A 21,179-nucleotide genomic window follows, 5' to 3' on the forward strand; every position below is an offset into this window, starting at 1 on the left:
AAGAAAAATATAAGATGCTATACCATAAAACTACTAGAAGAGAACATAGGCAAAACACTCTCTGACATAAATTGTACCAGTGTCTTCTTAGGTCAGTCTCCCAATGCAACAGAAATAAAAGCAAAAACAGGGGCTTCTCTGGTGGTTCTGTGAAGAATTCGCATACCAATGCAGGAGGCACAGGTTTGATCTCTGATCTGGAAGGATCCCACATGCCACAGAGCAATTGAGACCATGGACCACTACTGCTAAGTCACTTCAGTTGTGTCCGACTCTGTGCGACCCCATAGACGGCAGCCCACCAGGCTCTGCCATCCCTGGGATTCTCCAGGCAAGAATACTGGAATGGGTTGCCATTTCCTTCTCCAGTGCATGAAAGGGAAAAGGGAAAGTGAAGTCGCTCAGTCGTGTCCGACTCTTAGCGACCCCATGGACTGCAGACCACCAGGCTCCTCCATCCATGGGATTTTCCAGGCAAGAGTACTGGAGTGGGGTGCCATTGCCTTCTCCGATGGACCACTACTATTGAGCCTGTACTCGAAAGCCCATGTGTGGCAACTACTGAAGCCCACATATCCTTGAGCCCATGCTCTGCAACAAGAGAAGTCACTGCATTAAAAAGCCCCCACACAGCAACTAGAGGGTAGCCCCTGCTCTCTACAACTAGAGAAAAGCCCACATAGTAACGAAGATCCAGTACAGCCAAAGACAAATGAATTTTAAAAAAATAAACAAATGGAAAATAAACTTTTAAGCTTTTGCACAGCAAATGAAACCATAAAAAAAAAAAAAAAGACAACCTACAAATTGGAAAAAAATATTTGCAAACAATGTGACTGACCAGGGCTTAATTTGCAAAATATACAAACAGCTCATACAACTCAAAACCAAAAACCCAAACAATCCAATCAAAAAACAAGCAGAAGACCTAAACACAATTCTCCAAAGAAGACATATAACTGGCCAACAAGCACATGAAAAGATGCTCAACATTACTAATTATTTTTTTAAAAAATGAGAAATGTAAATCAAAACTACAATGAGGTGTCACCTCACACTAGTCAGAGGGGCCATCATTAAAAAGTCTAAAGTAACAAATATGGGAGAGGGTGTGGAGAGAGGGAATTCTCCTACACTGTTAACGGGAATGTGAATTGGTGCAACCACTGTGGAGAACTGAATAGAGGGTCCTTAAAAAACTAAAGTTACCATATGATCCAGCAATCCCACTCCTGGGTATATATCCAAAGAAAAATATAATTAAAAAGGTACATGTGCCCCAATGTTCACAGCAGCACTATTTACAACAGCCAAGACATGGAAGCAGCAGCAGAATGGGTAAAGATGGGTATATATACCCAATGAGATACTGCTGGGTAAAGAAAGAAAGAAAGAATGCCATTTGCAGCAACACAGATGGACCTAAAGAACACCATACTAAGTGAAGTCAGAAAGAAAAAGATAAATACTGTGTCACTTATATTCAGAATCTGAAATACGACACAAATGAATTCATCTACAAAACAGAAACAGCCTTGTAGACACAGAAAACAAACTAATGGTGACCAAAAGGGAAAGGGGATGGTGGAGGGATAAAGTAGGAGTTTGGGATTAGCAGATACAAACTGCTATATATAAAACATATCAATAGCAAGATCCTACTATATAGCACAGGGAACTATATTCAGTATCCTGTAATAAACCATAATGGGAAAGAACGTTAAAAAGAATATATTATATAGATATATAAAACTGAATCATTTCTCTGTACATCAGAAACTAACACAATATTGTAAATCAATTATATTTCAATAAAAAAAAATTATGCCATGTGCACAGAAATGGGTGTACATAACCCATACTCATGGGGAAAAAATTAAAAGGCAGACCATAGGAATTGACTCTGCAAGTGGGCTCACACAAGGGATTTAATAGACAATGACTTCAAAACACCTGATTTCCCCTGAAGTAATTCAACATAAATACTAAGTAGATTGTGCTCAATTAAAGATGCATGTTGTAATCCCTAGGGAAATTCCTACAAAAAAATAATGCAAACCTATAGCTAAAAAGTTCAGAGAAAAACTAAAACGGAATATACAAAGCTATCTGATGAGCACACACACAAAAAAAGAAAAAAAGAAATTCCAACAAAGAAAAGCCCAGGACCAGACAGTTGCACTGCTGAATTCTACAAAACATCTAAAGAAGAATAAAAACCAAAAACTTCTCAAACTGTTCTAAAAACTAAAGAGAAGGGAATACTTCCAAATATCAAAGCCAGACAGAGATACTACAAGAAAAGAAAACTGCAGGCCAATATCTCTTATAAATACAGATGCGGGAATTCCCTGGTAGTTCAGTGGTTAGGACTCCACAATTTCACCTGTGGGGTGAGAGATGGGGGGCGTGTTTGATCCTTGGTCGGGGAACTAAGGTACTGCAAGCTGCACAATACAGTCAAAAAAAAAAGGGGCAGGGAAAAAGAGGAAAGAATAGATTGAGAAACCTGGTAAGACAGAAGAAGGGGGAACATAAGGATGATTAGAGAAGAAAAGAGAAATGAAAGAAGGGAGAAGATATGGTAAGACTACATGAGCGAACATATAAGGACCATATCAATATAAAGTATTATTACTATTATTAATAACATATCCAGAAGAAGGTTGTTTTTTTTTTCTTAAGTTTGTGAAATAAAGTGAGAGAACTAAATGATATGGTAAAGACATCTGGAAACTGTTTATTTGGTGCAAATAGTTAAGTAGAATATCTCAACTTATAAGTTTAGAAATAGGAATAGTGTCTAGTCTCCACCTAGTTCCTCCTTTTCATCTACATTTATTTGCACAGAAAACTTTTCCCAAAAGTTCGGAACTTTTCAGTTCACTTTCCTCAAGTTTCCTCAGCCCAGATGAGGCCACGTGTCTACATCTAAACAATAACAGAAAAGAATGAAACTATCAGGACCAATCATGATTTAAGTCCTGGAGCAGAGGAGTAGTCCCATCCTTGTGCTCAATGTTACTAAGAAGATGAAAACTCAACAAATACTGAACTCTGCCAGAAAGGATGAATGAGAAAGAAACTGGGAAGTCCACCAGTAATGGTATGTTAGACTGACCAAGTGTAGATTCATACACTTTGGAAACCAAATTAAAATTTAAAGGCTGGCATCCTGTTTTGAAAAATAAAGATCCCATCCAATTGTTCTTTCCTGCAATATATGAAGGATGTCTTCAGGTGCTGATAAATTCAGCATTTTCTTCAGGAAGCTGCTCTGGATAAACTTGAGAAGTGATGCAGAACATATAACATAGACATGGATATTTTTCAAAGCAGACTGAATGTTATCAATCCCTATAAACGCTGCAAAAAATTCTTTGTAAATCTCTATGTATCACCTCACTCTGACCATCATGCTTTTCTGAGGTACTCACCAGAATAAACTAGCGATATACGTCAGATATATCCTTAGATAACTAACTTGGCCTTTTTGAGTTATATGCTGTAATTCAACTGGATTTTAGAGAACGATTTGCCAGATACAATGACTTGGGAATTCCTTTTCCTCAAATGGAAATTATTTCAGTTTTAATATAATTAATATTAAAATAATACAGATCATCACCACTTACCTCTGAATATATTCCTAGTTGTGATAATAAAACTGTATTATCAGCATTATCTTCTATTTACATATGGTTAAAAAATATATATTTCTAATTTGTTGAAACAGATTTCAAGTCCCTAACCAAAAATTAAAGCAAATGACTAAAACTGTATTCTGTCTTACCAAACATGTCTCTCAAAAGATCATGCCTGCCTACCTGCCCTATTGTTTACATGGTATTAAAATGAAGAACTCTAGAAGTATAACTATGATCATAAAAATACATTGAACCTCTAAATTCGCCTATAGCCAATCTCAATTTACTAAACCAAAGATTGATAAAACCTGTTTACCATAGTTCTTAGAATTTTTATATATAAAGCAATCAAGTATAATGGCAATGAAAAGTAGAACAGCTCACCTAATGTTCCCCCAAAATATCAGATTTAGAAATTCAAAGCTGAAATTCACTAGAAGCAGGCTGATGCCATTTTTAAGGAACAATCGATAAAATAATCAATAAAAAGGAACTGTCAATAAAATAAGATACTGGTATTTGGGGCATTGTTTATATTCAAGATACACTGCCATTTAAAAAATTTACATACTCTGGCTTAAACATCCAAATAGGAAATAAATCCCTAAGGAACAAAAAAATCAAAAATTTGGTACAAAAATTTTACCCGTTGAAGAATCTTACACTAAATTAATTTTTCTCAAACAATGATGAATATTCCAACACGGGGTGACAAATAATAAGGTAAACTACAGTTTCCATAAGCATTACTTGACCATATGAAATAAATTATACACCAAAAAATACTACTTCGAAATGTATAAAAACTTTGAAATGTTACAAATAACATACTAAAGTTTACAAAAACTAAGCTGCCTGTTTTTGTCTGGATATTATTCTTGTTTTTTGACACTATGTGATGAAAGATAAAACTAGTAAAATAAGATTTAAAAATGCCGTATGGGTATTATCTGTTAAATATAAATTTGACTAACTTTAAATTCAATTAGTTAAAAAAATGAGGGTTTATCGATGTGTGATTTTATTGATAACATGCATATGTCTTCAACTACTGGCAACCCTAAACTTCAGCATGCATGCATGCTAAGTCACTTCAGTCGTGTCTGACTCTGTGCGACCCTATGGACAGCAACCCACCAGGCTCCTCTGTCCACGGGATTCTCCAGGCAAGAATACTGGAGTGGGTTGCCATTTCCTTCTCCAGTTTTAAAAAAACTGTTTAAAAAAAAAAAAGAACAGTAATTAAAATGACTAGATGAAAGTGTAAGGGATGACATTTAGATTACTGGAACAGATGTCAGATTACACAAATAAACCCTCAAATTTTGGGTCAGTTGATTTTTGACAAAGATGCCGAAATGATTCATGTGGGGAAAATAGTCTTTTCAACACATGGTGCAGGATTCATGCTCATAGACATCAGCATAAACCCATTATTCTGGATTTGAGCACAGCATCACCTCCATCTGGTGGTAGCTGAATCCAGTCACATATGTAAGTATTTTCCCTGGTGGCTCAGACAGTAAAGAATCCGGCTGCAATGTAGGATACCTGGAATGGACCCCTGGGTTTGGAGGATCCCCTGAAAAAAGGAATGACTACCCACTCCAATACTCTTGCCTGGAGAATTCCATGGACAGAGGAGCCTGGAGGGCTACAGTCTGTGTGGTCACAAAGGGTCAGACACAACTGAGTGACTAACACTTTCACTTTCAGAGACCATCTAAATCATTGGAAAAGACCCTGATGCTAGAAAAGACTGATGGCAACAGAAGGGAGCAGCAGAGGATGAAATAGTTGGATAGCATCACCGACTCAATGGACATGAATTTGAGCAAACTACAGGAGACAGTGGAGGACAGAGGTGCCTGGTGTGCAGCAGCCCATGGGGTCACAAAGAGTCGGACACAACTTAGTGATCCAAAAAAAATAAATCAAACACAGTCACTGAAGACATTTGTCATTATATGTGACTAACACTGTAGGTTTAAAAAGGCATATATTGAATATGCTATGTTGAAGCTGTCACAAAAAGCTATATATGTTTTAAATGCATTTAAGATGTTATCTCACCTAAAGATTATCATACTAAGTGAATTAAGTCAGAAAGAGAAAGACATATACTATATGATATCATTTATAGGTTAAATCTAAAATATGGCACAATGAACTTAGCTATGAAACAGAAACACACTCACAGACACAGAAAACAAACTTACTGTTATCAAACAGGAAAGGGGAAGAAGGAGGGATAAAGTAGGAGTCTGGGATGAGCAGATACAAACTACTACGTATAAAACAGATAAACAACAAGGTCCTACTGTGTGTAGCATAGGGAACTATATTCAATAAACCATGATGAAATAAATCATGATGGAAAAGAATATTAAAAAGAACATGTGTGTGTGTGTGTGTGTTTGTGTATAACTCTATCACTTTGCTCTACACTAGAAACTAACACAACATTGTAAAACAACTCTTTGTTGTCGTTGTTCAGTAGCTAAGTTGGATCCAACTCTTCTGCCATCCAATGGACTATAATCTGCCAGGTTCCTTTGTCTATGGGATTTCCCAGGCAAACCAACTATACTTCAACTAAAAAAGAAGTCACCTTAGACCTAATTTAATCCTGGAAACAGTTATATGGATTATTTACAAATTTCCTACTAATAAACAATTTTTAAAAGCCTGAAATAAAACTTCCTAAAATTTTCATCAATTATATCATCTTACAGACATCTCAAAAAAATTAATTAGTTCATTAATTAATCACCTGTTATGTGACAAGACTATATAAATCATACTTTTTCCCACCTATGAATAAACCAAAAATGTTTGCATGTAAGTATTGTTTTATCAGATTGAGAAAGTATCAGTTATAATAAGAATATTAATTGATAAAATAGGCTATCCATTCCTTCCATAATAAATATTTCACAAAATGCTTCTGTGATAAATTTGGTTTTAAGAATATTTTCTCATGATATATGGTGTTAATATGCTACAACTTAGCAACAAAATTATAAAACTCAGAGAAAAGACCAGACACGATGAAAATTAATGGAGGATATACTTTCTTTTTTTGGCTGTGCCACACAGCATAAAATACATTCACTGTATAAACATGGTATATCTTAAATGTGATTTAGGTGTATTGCCTTAACTAATGCTCAAAAAGAGACCTAAATTATCTACTCCCAAGACTTTTCCTGAAGAAGTCACAAATCATCGTGATAAAATTTAAACCTAAAATCTGCACTGTGTAGTTTTTTTTAACCATACATAATAATCTGAATGAAAAACTACATGTAAGTCTGCACTAAAAAAATTCTGCTTATTCTGTCAATAAGTTACCAGTTTGATTCTAATTTTTACTTCCCTAATGCCTAATGATGTTGAGAATTTTATATGTATATTTCCCATTCACATACATTCTTTGATGAAGAGTCTGTTCAAAGATTCTGCCTATTTTTTAATTGGGTTGTTTATGTTCTTATCAATGTTTAAAGTTTTTCATATATTCTAGACACAAGTCCTTTATCAAATATATACTCTGCAACATTTTCTGTCTGTGGCTTGTCTTTTCATTCCTCTAACAGAATCACTCATAGAAGTTTTAAATTTTGATAACATCTAATTTACCAATTTGTGTGTGGTGGGGGGGGGGGACTGTGCTTTCAGTTATACATCTAAGAAATCATTTTCTAATCAAAGTCATAAAAATACCTATGTTTCCTTTCAGAAGTTTGACAGTTTTAAGTTTTACATTTAGGACTATGATCCATTTTCAGTTTTGCTTTATTTTTTAATATGAAGTAAGATCTGAATACAAGTTTCCTGTTTTACATATGGCTATCCAATTGTTCCAGTACCATCCGTTGAGAACACTATCTTTTCTTCAATAAATGTACCAAAATTCCATTTTTCTTACATGTGTGGATCTTCTTCTGGGCTCTCTACTCCATTCCATTGACCTGACTATCTCTTTGTCTTGGTTAGTAGAAGTCATTGCAATAGGTCTTCCAATCAGGTATGGTTAATGCTCCAACTTTGCTTTCTTTTAAAAGTTTTGGCTAATTCTAGATCCTTTGTATTTGCATTTGAATTTTAAAATCAGTTTGTCAATGTCTAATAAAAGCCTGCTGGGACTCAGACTATAATTGTGTTGAATCTATACAAATCAATTTAGAGAGACTGGGCATATTAAAAACGATCAAGTCTTCCAATTCACAGACAAAATTTATTCACTTATTTAGGTCTTTTTTAATTGTTCTGAATAACGTTTTTAGTTCTCAGTATACAGGTCTTGTGTATCTTTTGTCAAATTCAACCCTAAGTATACAGGTCATGTGTATCTTTTGTCAAATTCAACCTTAAGTAGTTCATATTTTTGATGTTATTATGAGTGGTATTTTTTAATTTCAATTAATACTATTATACAGAAATAAAAGTAATTTTTATATATTGATCATATATCCTGAAATCCTGCTAGATTCATTTATTAGTTCTACTAACTTCTTCTTGTGAACTCAAAGCAAGATACTACTACATACCTATTAGAATGGCTAATATTAAGATGACTGACTGTAGCAAGTGTTACCAAGGATGTAGAGAAAGTGCAGTTTTCATCAACTTTGGGTAGAATACCTGGGCAATTTCAGATCATATACACCTAGTATATGATCTGGTTATTCCATACCTATATTTTTTATCAAAGAGAAATGAAAGTAAGTGTCTATAAAAACAACTTTATATGAATGTTCACAATAGCCTAATTTGTAATAACCAAAAATTAGGAACAACTCAAATACAAATCTACAGGTAAATGAATAAACCAACTGTGGAATATCCACACAATGGAAAACTACTTAGCAATAAAACAGAACAAGCTATTGATACACACAACACAGATGAATCAAAATAATTAAGCTAATTGAAAGAAGCCAAAAAAAAAATCCATATACAAACTATCTGATTCCATAGAAAGCAAATCCATAAATGCATGAGAAGAAATTATCAAGGGGCATAAGGAAACTTTGAGGGAGATAGTCATGTTCACTATCTTAATACTGATGGCTTCATGTCACAACTTGCCAATATGTAAATTTTCAATATGCTGCAGTTTACTGTATATCACTTAGACCTCAATTTTTTAAAAAAGAAAATGTATCAGTATGCTAGGTCCCAGAATAAACTTTTTAATTGATAAATAACTTTAAATTGATATATAATTCACATAGCATAAAATTCAACCTTTTGAAGCACACAATTCAGTGGCTTTTTGTAGTGACAGAAGTTGTACAACAATCACCAGTATTTAATTCCAGAACATTTTCACCACTCCAAAGAGTGGCACCCATTAGCAGTCACTGACATTCCCCCCAGTCCCTCAGAATATAATTAATTTCCAGATGATGATGTATTTCATATGGTCACTACATTTCAAGCCTCAAGACCTTTCAAGTTTGAGAGACTGGTTTTAAGTTAATTTCAAGATACTGTTTATCATTGTATTCTTTCTAATGAGAACCAGAACCATACAAATATAAACATGATAATTTCACAGAAGTTCCAATCATAGAAATGTCATTTATAGTGTACATGTATACCTGTAACAGTGATTACTAAATTATTAACATTATTAAAACATTAATTCCAAATGTAGAAACTTTATCTCCCTCTTCGCTCTCCTGATTATCAATGCCAGGACTGTCCAAGAATTAAACTACAATGGTGAATGATGAAGACGTGATGCCTCTGAAATTTCTGAATAGCACATAATCTGCAAAGCTTTGAAAATTTAAATTAATACAATCTATTTTGAGATACCTCTACCATTTACTCGGAGAAGGCAATGGCACCCCACTCCAGTACTCTTGCCTGGAAAATCCCATGGACGGAGGAGCCTCTAGGCTGCAGATCATGGGGTCACTAAGAGTCGGACACGACTGAGCGACTTCACTTTCACTTTTCACTTTCATGCATTGGAGAAGGAAATGGCAACCCACTCCAGTGTTCTTGCCTGGAGAATCCCAGGGACGGGGGAGCCTGGTGGGCTGCCGTCTATGAGGTTGCACAGAGTTGGACACAGAGTTGGACACGACTGAAGAGATTTAGCAGCAGCAGCAGCAGCAGCTAAATTTACTACACTTTCTCAACAACTCGTCATCACTTAACATTTATAAAACTTTGGGTAAAGCCAAAACCTCATTGGAAAGATAATGAGTTTATACTCTGCACTGCACCAACTTAGAACATTATGATGAATAATTGTGCCTTAATGAAGAAAAAAGAAGACATCACCATTTGCCTCACAGCATACGTTGTTTCTAGAAGAGATGATAATCAAAATCAAAATCTAGCAATTTTTTATTATGGAAGAGTGTCAGTGATGATAAATATAATAAGCCTTGGAATAATGTGTGTTTGCTTTTTAATGATTCTATCACCCTACAGTTTATTTTTTGGAGCACAGAAATTAAATGTGACAAAGCAAAAAATAACAGCTGATACTAGGATTTTTTACACTTTTATATTTAGCACATATTGTGAAAAAACCCTAAAGTATTCCTCACTGCTTAAAAATTAACTTTAATATATTCCAAGCACACTAAATTACAAGTTCAATATATTCCCAATGATGTGCCTAACCAATGTATTTGAGCATTATAAATTGAAATGCTGTTGAAGCATGATTTGTGAAGGGTATTACATTTCTATAATCAAAAACAAGCAACAAGCATTACAGTATGACTACATAATTGAAATATCAAAGACAGGAAAATTCAAAAAGAACATAAAATGCACATCTTTTTTATATTCTTTTGGCACAACTACTTTCAAAGCACATTACTAAGAGTAAGGAGACTCTTAATATTTGAGATGGATGTAATCAAAGACTTTCTGAACCTAAAATGGTACAAATTTCACTAAACACATCCACTTCAGAAAAATTACTGGGTACCCAATGAAAAGAAGAAAATCACAAAGCCTCATTAAAATGCAGGTGTTAGGTGGTTCTTTGTGTACTTAGAAGATATTCAAAATTTTGCCTAAAAAATTATGAACTCCTTCATCATGGACCTTGCAACTTGTAAATAGTCAAAGCTGTGACTATTAAACCCTCAAATGTCAAGAGGCTGCTCTGAATGTTTGAGAAAATAATAATGAATGAGAAATGAATTCAAAAGATCTTCTAGGCACCGTATCAACATGAGACCTCTGACCTAAAAAACAGCACTTCTCCTGAACATTTCCCCTTAGGGAATGAAAACTTAAGTTCACATAAGACCTATACACAAATGCTAAAGTAGCTTAAATTTATAATCACCAAAAACTGGAAACACAAATATCCTTCAACCAGTGAATCGATGAACAAGAGGACTTACCAAGTTCATTGAGACTCTGAGCAGCTTTTGTTATCTCTCTACTTCCCCCCTGAAGTTGTCCTTGGAGTCTCTTACTGAGATATAAGATGCGAATGATTCTCCGAAGCAAATCACAGGCAACCTGTGAAATGTTAAGTAAGTAAAGTCAATCCATGAAGTTTTATGATTATGTGAATCTGTCTAATCTTTCCAGATGCTAGAGGTCCGATGTCCAGGCAAGACAGAGATCTGACCAATTAAAACAGAATCAGTTTTTGTTTTTGATTTTTTTAATATCCTTATGCAGTCCCAGTGTACAGCCAAGGTTGATAACCACTGTGCTAGGGCTGCTTAGCTTCCACTACTGTTCCTTATTGTTTCTAATCTTAGTTTATTGTTCCTAGGTCCCTAGGGGAACAGACTTACTAGACCTTAAAGAATAAGCATTCCCTTAATTGATTCGTCCTGGGTGTTCATTGGAAGGTTTGATGTTGAAGCTGAAGCTCCAATACTTTGGCCACCTCATGCGAAGGGTTGACTCATTGGAAAAGACCCTAATGCTGGGTAGGATTGGGGGCGGGAGGAGAAGGGGACGACAGAGGATGAGATGGTTGGATGGCATCACCGACTCGATGAACATGGGTTTGGGTGGACTCCGGGAGTTGGTGATGGACAGAGAGGCCTGGCGTGCTGCAATTCATGGGGTCGCAGAGAGTCGGACACGACTGAGCGACTGAACTGAATTGAATTTATCATTAATGACTAAATGTAAAAGAGAAAGCTATTTTAAAAATAAACCTATCATTTGTATGTCACCTTCTATTCCCTTTTCTGTTATTACATCCAATCCTGGGTCTTTACCTACCCAAAAGACTAAGACGTGAAATAATGACTCATGTATTTCTAGACAGAGGTAATCCAGGGTGACTGCCAGGGGAGAATGACAAGAAAGGAGATTCATGGAGTAACATACATGTAATTACCTTCAGCTTCAGTTGTGACAATAAAGAAAAAAGAGACAGTCTATGTTGCTATATCACAGCCATCTTTGCATGATCCTGAAGCTGGCTGAAGCAACAACATCTCCCATCTAAGGAGGAAAATCCTAGCTGGTGGCAATAATAATTAAAAGCCCTAGGAAGACAGGGTCCCTGAGGCCTCAACTATAAACATTTTTTCTGAATGAAATACACATACACCTCAGAGCCACACACTCGTGCACATACAACATACACAAATGTACAGTCAAATATATGTTTACAAACATATGTAATTCAAGGCAGCCAAGTACTAAACATGTTTACCTGACTGCTTTTCTGAGTAACAACAGTCTGAAGTACTTAAAATAACAAAATAATGTCAAGTAAAAATCCCCCCCTGCAAACTGGAAGATTTAGGCATCTTAATCTTTTAGTTTAATTTTATTTATTTTCTGAATAGGTGATGGAAGCGCATAATTCAAAATTCAAAAGATCAGAAGATAAAAATTCACCATCATATTTCTATGTCTCAACTATGTAGTCACCAAAAACAACCACTATTATCACTTTCCTGCTTGTCAGAATTCTATTTTTAGATGTACTATTTGGAATGTAAAATCCCAAACAATCATTCCTCTTAAGATTCTAAACATATCATGAGGAGAAATACCAGATCTTACTTTAGCCAAATCAGCACGAACTGTCCTTCCAGAATTCCCTAATACCTAACCAATAAAGGATATGCCCTCAAATATGAAAGCTTTGAGCTTATTTCTAATGCTTTTCTGTTTAACCATACTTAATCTGTCACCAAGTCTTACTGACTATTCTTCTGTTTCATAATACAATAGTAATTTTACCTCTATTTCCAAAGGCATCACCCTAATCCAAACCTTTACCATTTTTATCTTAACACTGTGGTCTCCTGGGTAGCTTTTCAATCTCTTGCTGAAATCCATCTTGCTGGCTTTACCGTCTTCAAAACAGTTTTCAACACTTCAGCCCCCCTTTTTAATCAATTTCAGTGGCTCTCTACTAACAGATTATGTTGAATTCAACAGCGTTTAATAAAATCCTCAGTCAACATATCTTAGATAATCTATAAGGCGCCAACTCACACCATTTCCTAATACAGTTGCTTCCACTCCAATCAATTTCCTTTTCTTCCTTATTTTTTATTTCATACTTTTATCAGCAAATATAATACAAACAATTATTCAGCATTGACAAGAAACGATCTATCAAGACAGAAAAAGACACAGAGGAATCTTGAATGCATTTACTAAGGGAAAGAGTCAATCTGAAAAGGCTATATATTATATGATTCCAACTATATGACTTTCTAGAAAAGACACAACTATGGAGACAGTAAAAAGATCAGCCGTTGTCAGGAGTTGGGAGAATAAAGAGTCAAAGTATAGAGGATTTTGAGGGCACTGAAAATACTATATAAAGATGGATGTGTGCAATGTCATTTTAGTTGTGTCTGACTCTTTGCGACCCTATGGACTGTGGCCCACCAGGCTCCTCTGTCCATGCGATTCTCCAGGCAAGAATACTAGAAGAGGTTGCCACGCCTTCCTCCAAGGGATCTTCCCAACTCAGGGGATCGAACTCACATCTCCAGCGGCTCATGCACTGCAGGTAGATTCTTAACCGCTGAGCCACCAGGGAACCCCCTTAGTGATGGATATATGTCATTATGTATTTTGCAAAAGCCATAGAATATATACTAAGAGAGAACTATGGACTTTCATAATGATGCATCAATGTAAGTTCATCATTTTTAACAAATGTGCCACTCTAGTGACAGATGTTGATTACCAGGGAGGCTATGCATGTGTAGGGGCAAGGGATACATGGGAAATCTATATCTTCCTCTCAATTTTGCTATGAATCTAAACTGCTCTAAAAAAATTCAGTATTTAAAAATATATTTAGATATATATACATATAGAAACTTACATACAGAAATTAAATAAATCAACTTGGAACTACCATGTGGATCAGGAAACAAAACTATCTCTGCCACCACATAAGCCCTCCATGCTGTTGTTGCTGCTGTTCAGTTGCTCAGTCGTGTCCAACTCTTCGCGACCCCATGGACTGCAGCACGCCAGGCTTCCCTGTCCTTCTGTCTCCCAGTTTGCTCAAACTCATGTCCATTGAGTCAGTGATGCCATACACCATCTTGTCCTCTGTCGTCCCCTTCTCCACCTGCCTTCAATCTTCCCCAGCATCAGGGTCTTTTCAAATGAGTCAGTTCTTCGCATCAGGTAGCCAAAGTATTGGCGCTTCAGCTTCAGTATCAGTTCTTCCAATGAATATTCAAGGTTGATTTCCTTTAGGATTAACTGGTTTGATCTCCTTTCAGTGCAAGGGATTCTCAAGAGTCTTCTCCAACTTTTCACAGTTCAAAAGCATCAATTCTTTGGCGCTCAGATTTTTTTAAGGTCCAAACTCACATCCATACATGCTGCTGCTGCTGCTAAGTCACTTCAGTCGTGTCCGACTCTGTGAGACCCCATAGATGGCAGCCCATGAGGCTGCCCCATCCCTGGGGTTCTCCAGGCAAGAACACTGGAGTGGGTTGCCATTTCCTTCTCCACATCCATACATGACTACTAGAAAAACCACAGCTTTGACTATATGGACCTTTTTTGGCAAAGTAATGTCTCTGATTTTTAATATGCTAAGTTTCTCATAGCTTTTCTTACAAGGAACAAGCATCTTTTAATTTCATGATTACAGTCACATTCTGCAGTGATTTTGGTGCCCAAGAAAATAAAGTCTGTCACTGTTTCCATTGTTTCCCCATCTATTCACCATGAAGTGATGGGACCAGATGCCATTTTCTTAGTTTTTTTCAATTGTGAGTTTTACACCAGCTTTTTCACTCTCCTCTTTCACTTTCATCAGGAGGCTCTTTAGCTCCTCTTCGCTTTCTGCCATAAGGATGGTATCATCTGCGTATCTGAGGTTATTGACATTTCTCCCAGCATTCTTAATTCCAGCTTGAGCTTCATCCAGCCCAGCATTTCACATGATGTACTTCTGCATGTAAGTTAAATAAGCAGGATGAGAATATACAGCCTTGACGTACGCCTTTTCCAATTTGGAACCAGTCTATTGTTCCATGTCCAGTTCTAATTGTTGCTTCTTGACCTGCATACAGGTTTTGCAGGAGGCAGGTCAGGTGGTCTGGTATTCCCATCTCCTTCAGAATTTTCCACAGTCTGTTGTGATCCACACAGTCAAAGGCTGTGGCATAGTCAATGAAGCAGATGTTTTTCTGGAACTCTGTTGCTTTTTCTATGATCTGATGGATGTTGGCAATTTAATCTCTGGTTCCTCTGCCTTTTCTAAATCCAGCTTGAACATCTGGGAGTTCTTAGTTCGTGTACTGTTGAAACCTATCTTGGTGAATTTTGAGTGTTACTTTGCTAGCATGTGAAATGAGTGCAATTGTGTGGTAGTTTGAACCTTCTTTGGGATTGGAATTAAAACTGACTGACCCATGGGGTCACTAAGAGTCAGTTTTCCAGTCCTGTGGCCTCTGCTGAGTTTTCCAAACTTGCTGACATAGTGAGTGCAGCACTTTCACAGCATCATCTTTTAGGATTTGAAATAGCTCACCTGTAATTCCATCACCCCTACTAGCTTTGTTCATGGTGATGCTTCCTAAGACTCACTTGACTTTGCACTCCAAAAGATGTCTGGTTCTAGGTGAGTGATCACACCATTTTTGTATAGTTCTTCTGTGTATTCTTGCCACCTCTTCTTAATATCTTCTACTTCTGTTAGGTCATTACTGTTTCTGTCCTTTAATGTGCCTGTCTCTGCATGAAATGTTCCCTAGATATCTCTAATTTTCTCAAAAAGATTTCTTAGTCTTTCCCATTCTGTTGTTTTCCTCTATTTCTTTGCATTGATCACTTAGGAAGGCTTCCTTAACTCTCCTTGCTATTCTTTGTAACTGTGCATTCAGATGGGTATATCTTTCCTTTTCTCCTTTCCCTTTCACTTCTCTTTTCTCAGCTATTTGTGAGGCCTCCTCAGACAACCATTTTGCTGTTTTGCATTTCTTTTTCTTGGAAATGGTTTTGATCACCACCTCCTGTACAATGTCATGAACCTCCATCCATAGTTCATCAGGCACTCTGTCTATCAGATCTAATCCCTTGAATCTATTTGTCACTTCCACTGTATAATTGTAAGGGATTTGATTTAGGTCATACCTGAATGGCCTAGTGTTTTTCCTTACTTTCTTCAATTTAAATATGAATTTTCAATAAGGAGTTCATAACCTGAGCCATAGTCACCTCCCAGTCTTGTTTTTGTTGACTGTATAGAGCTTCTCCATCTCCGCTGCAAAGAACATAATCAATCTGATTTCAGTATTGACCGTTCTGGTGATGTCCCTATATAGAGTCGTCTCCTGTGTTGTTGGAAGAGGGTGTTTGCTATGATCAATGCGTTCTCTTTCAAAACTGTTAGCCCTTGCCCTGCTTCATTTTGTACTCCAAGGCCCAACTTGCACGTTACTCCAGGTATCTCGTGACTTCCTACTTTTACATTCCAGTCATGACATCCTCCATCCAACCTCCCTACTTTCCCCAGCCCGAGAGAGACATCATTGTGGCTTTTGTGGTAATCATGTCCTTATTTTCATTTATAGCTTCATCACTGAAGTGTAGATACCTAAATGCTGTAGTTCAATTTTGCTCTTTTTAAATTTATATAGGTTCCCCTTAGCATCTGTTTTCCTTTGCAATCTGCTAAATATGTTGGATCATCTGTCCTATACAGTTTCCCACAGACTGGGTTTAGTTGATTACTGTCTTCTGGTTTAACAAGTCCTTGTATCTTCTATATTCCCTAAACATTAGTAGTTGGATGTAAGCAGCTTCATCAGATTCAGGTTAATAGTCTAGGCAAATTTATTCATTACTGTTGTTAGCAACACTGATACTCAACATCAAAATCCATTAAAACACAATTTACAACAGACAACAGATGTAGAGAACAAATGTATTGATACCAAAGGGTAAAAGAGGGGGTGGGACGAGTTGGGAAATTAGGAGTGACACATATATACACAACTAACAGATTACTATTGAGAACCTACTGTATAGCACAGGGAACTCTACTCAGAGCTCTGTGGTGACCTAAATGGTAAGATAATCCAAAAAAGAAGGGATATAGTAGGAGACATAGGAGATGCGGGTTCAATCCCCGGGTCAGAAAAATCCCCTGAAGAAGGAAATGGCAACCCATTCCAGTTTTCTTGCCTGGGAAATCCCATGGCCACAGGAGCCTGGCAGGTTACAGTCCAGGGGGTCGCAAAGAGTCAGACACGATTTAGCAAGTAAACCCCCCCCCAACAAGTATATGTATGGCTGTCATTTTGCTGAACATCAGAAACTGACAGCAGTATAAAGCAACCATACTCCAATTTATAAAAAATAACAATAATAATAATTATGACTGCAAAATGGTGTTACTCCAGTTTTATCATTTTGTATTTATCTGCTAGCATATAAAATGTCTCTATTAGAAGATGCTTTACCTCATCTATATTAGTTTACACAGTGGTACTGTTCATACAGAAAAGTAAGAATTATCACTGGGTTCCTTCCATTGGTTTATCAATGGTTTATCTTCCTAACAGCCACAAAAGATGAACAATTAAGTTCTGTTTTAGATATCATTATGGACTCATAGATTTAAAGATAATAAAAAGATGTGAAGCCACTGTGGCTCTTAGCCTTACAGGTGCTCAGTGTGTCCCATTTTTGGCCATGGGAGCCTCTGAGGCTGATCACTTCTACTGATTTGCCCGAGACTGAGAGGTTTCCTGGGATACAGGTGTTGCAGTGTTAAAACTGACACAGTTGGTCACCCTAGAGCCTATTCAAGTTGGCTCCTGAATCCTTTTTTCATGACTCTACTTAGTGGTTATTGATAGTTTCCTTGGGATATACAGGTATAAAAATGTTATAATGTGTATTTCATGCCCCAGATCTGGAATCAAAGATTTATCAAAGAAGCCCTGATCTCCTTTAGAAGTCAGCAGCATTTGAAGACCATGTTGGGGGAACCAGATCTGCTCATTTCTGAGACTTCGGAGTAGACATAGTTAGGAAATGTTAAAATTAAAATACCACATAAATATTCATTTGCTTGATTCCATGATACACATAAAACAGTCTCAGATTAACATTATACATATATACAAAAATATACACATATGATGTGTACACTATTTTAAGATAAAATTAGAACATCTCATGAGTTCACACTGATACTTCCTTCCACTTAAATAGGAACACAGGGTATTTACTTAATCTTCTAAATTACATCTGTAAATTATTTCTTCCACAGAGACTCCTGGCTCCAGAGACATTAGAGATAACAGAATTAGAATATGTATAATTATTCATTTGCTTTGCTGCATGATACAAACATTACCTGAAGTCAAAACCAAAACTACAAACAAAAATATGACTGAAGATAGTTTAAAAAAACTGTTTCCCACATACTCTCCCCATGATGTCTTACAGGTGAATTTTATTTCTTTGTCAAAACATACAGCCAGGGACTTCCTTGGAGGTCTAGTGGTTTGGAGTCTGCCTTCCAACGTGGGGGACAGCAGTTCGATCCCTGTTAGGAGAACTAAGATCCCACACGCTGCGGGGCGACCAGGCCCACGCACCACAACTCCTGAGCCTGCTCACCTCAGCTAGAGAGAAGCCTGCGCGCCACATGGAGACATCTCATGTGCCACAAGACCCAATGCAGCCAAAACTAAATCAACAAATATTTTTTAAAAGTAACATACAGCCATTACATACTACTTTATATCCCTCATTTAAACCTAGTTCTTACTGTCACTGCTAGTTTTTCCTTTGCAAGTTTCTCTAGTCATTTTGATTGTCTTAGGTATATCATCTATCAGAGTCCTAATAAAAGGTTATAGGAGCAAAAGTCCCCGGATTCTCTGAGGACGGCAATCTCCATACATCAAAATCAGTTCAGCTGTTAAATCCATTATCTTTTGCTGCATGAGAAACCAGCCCAAAACACAGTGGTTTTAAACAATTGGTTCTTCCACACAACTCTGTGAGTCAGGAATTGAGGCAGGGTTCATGTGCTTCATGCGGTATCCCCGGGATTACTCACCCCGCCACCCCCTGCTAACCACGAGGCTTCACTCCCCCGTCCGGCGCCTCAGCGCTTCTCTACCTTCACCTCCCGCCACCAGCATGTGCTTTCACACCGTGATGGTCTCACAATGACTGGACTCTCAACGGAGAGTGGCTTTCCCAGAGCACAAACAAAAGCTGCTGAGCCCCTTGAATGCTAGCTCCCAACTAGCCCAGCGTGCCTCCCACCAGCAGCGGTTCTCCCGTGCCAGTGTGCTGCCTACTCTCAGTGTTTGCAAAGTGTTTAGGCACACTGGCGTCTTACGCTGGTGTTGCTATCTTCCCTCTTCCTTCCTTCCTTCGTTTCTGGTATATTGTTTGGTGGATAATTATTTATAAAGCCAGTTAACTAAATCATCATAACACAGAACAATGCAGATAAAATTATTTGACATCATTATCAACTGAAAACTATAAAGTATCCTATAAAAGTATATGGTGAAAACCACATACATGTAAAACACATGAACATAAAAAGAGAAAAGGCTTTATGAACCATTTCCTCCTCCTTCATATCAACATTTTCTTAAACTTTCTTACTTATTAATTTCAAAGTTAAAAAACTAAATTAAAAACCTTAAATTGGAAAGCTAATATATGTGGCTTAAAAAGCTAAAAAGTGAAAAAAATTAAAAAGATAAACTTATATGCACGTATGTGAATTATACCCCAATAAAGCTGTTGTACTTTTTAAAACATATGATTAAAAGTGTTAAAAACATAAGATTTGAAAGTTTAAAAACTCATTTTCTTATATAACGTTAAAGTTAAAAAAGTTTATATATTCTATGTAAGGGATAATAAGCTCTTAAATTTTTCTTTCTGAAAAACTCTGAGGCAGTTCATAAGCAAACAACGTTACTAAAAAGAGCTAAGATAGAGATGAGATGACTCTTGGGGTGATAATTAAATTCAACTCGTTTTCATGTATATAGATGAAGTCAGAAGCTTCTGCTCAGAGAAAGAAAAAGCCTTCTGGAAAGAGTGAAGCGGGGATAAAAAGCAAAAAACATTAAAGGTAAAAGTACTTTCTTCTAATAGAGGGTACATCATAGTGATTTTATGTTCAAGGCAAAAACAAGTTCAGAGCTATTTCTTTCTTCTTCTTATATCACATGCATTTAAATGAATTAACAGCTCAAAGAATAAAAAGATTAAACAGGAACATTAAAGTTTCTCCAAAATTTAAAATGGAAATGTCTAGACAAGTAAACAGAATAAAAATGGTTAAAATATAAATAAACTTCCAAAGAGCCCTTGGACTTCAAAGCAGTTTGAATTTCCATGATGAACATCCCTCTTACAGGTAAAACTCATCCTAAGGTAGGAGTCAACTTAGGAAAAATTAAATACTAGAAATAAAGATATCAAAATGTACCTGGCATATTTTTCTTTTCTTTTCTCTCCCTTCTTCTCTTCCTTCCTTTATGATAAATTTACCAGATACTCAACTCAGTTGCTGCTATACAGTAGTATAGTATTGTTTATGATAAGAGTATAGAAAATAACAGTAATAAATATAAAAAGTGTTTATTTTAAACACAAATAATCCTGACCTCACACTAACATAACCGTAAGAATAAAAGCATTCATAAGAGAAACTATCACAGTGTCACAGAATCACAGCATGTTAGAGCTGGAAGAGAATTCAAAGATCCAGTTCAAACTTTCATTGTATAAAGATACTATACCACCAAGAACATCACCACAAATATAGTAATTATGTAAAGTGAAATGTGTATTACTAACCTTATTGTGGTAATCATTTTACAATATATATATCTACCAAATTATCACACTGTGTTATCTTAAATGTACACGTTATATGGCGATTATACTTCAAAGCTGCAAACAAAAAAATACTAAAGTTTGTTCGTGACCATGAACCTAGAAGGATGAAGAGTGTAGTCAGGTCTCATAATGCTTAGTTCAGTGCTCTTCATCCATGTTTTATGAATCTAGATTTGATTTTAATTTTTC

The 21,179-nt window shown here is 36.4% G+C and overlaps 1 protein-coding gene across 9 annotated transcripts in view; it reads right to left on the reverse strand.

The window, feature by feature from the left end:
* Nucleotides 1–21,179, reverse strand: part of COG5 (component of oligomeric golgi complex 5) — a 283,074-nt gene that overhangs the window by 227,765 nt on the left and 34,130 nt on the right. For 8 of the 9 annotated variants that reach the window (XM_081535940.1, XM_081535942.1, XM_081535938.1 and 5 more), the window contains exon 6: nucleotides 11,036–11,156. The exons of the other annotated variant lie outside the window; for it this stretch is intronic. In XM_081535940.1, coding sequence (XP_081392066.1) covers nucleotides 11,036–11,156 — 121 coding nt within the window. The remainder of the gene's footprint in view (nucleotides 1–11,035; nucleotides 11,157–21,179) is intronic. 9 annotated transcript variants of the gene reach the window in all.

Source organism: Giraffa tippelskirchi, chromosome 10 (genome assembly GCF_054371585.1).
Source record: "Giraffa tippelskirchi isolate mGirTip1 chromosome 10, T2T-mGirTip1v1.2.pri, whole genome shotgun sequence".
Lineage (NCBI taxonomy): Eukaryota > Metazoa > Chordata > Mammalia > Artiodactyla > Giraffidae > Giraffa > Giraffa tippelskirchi.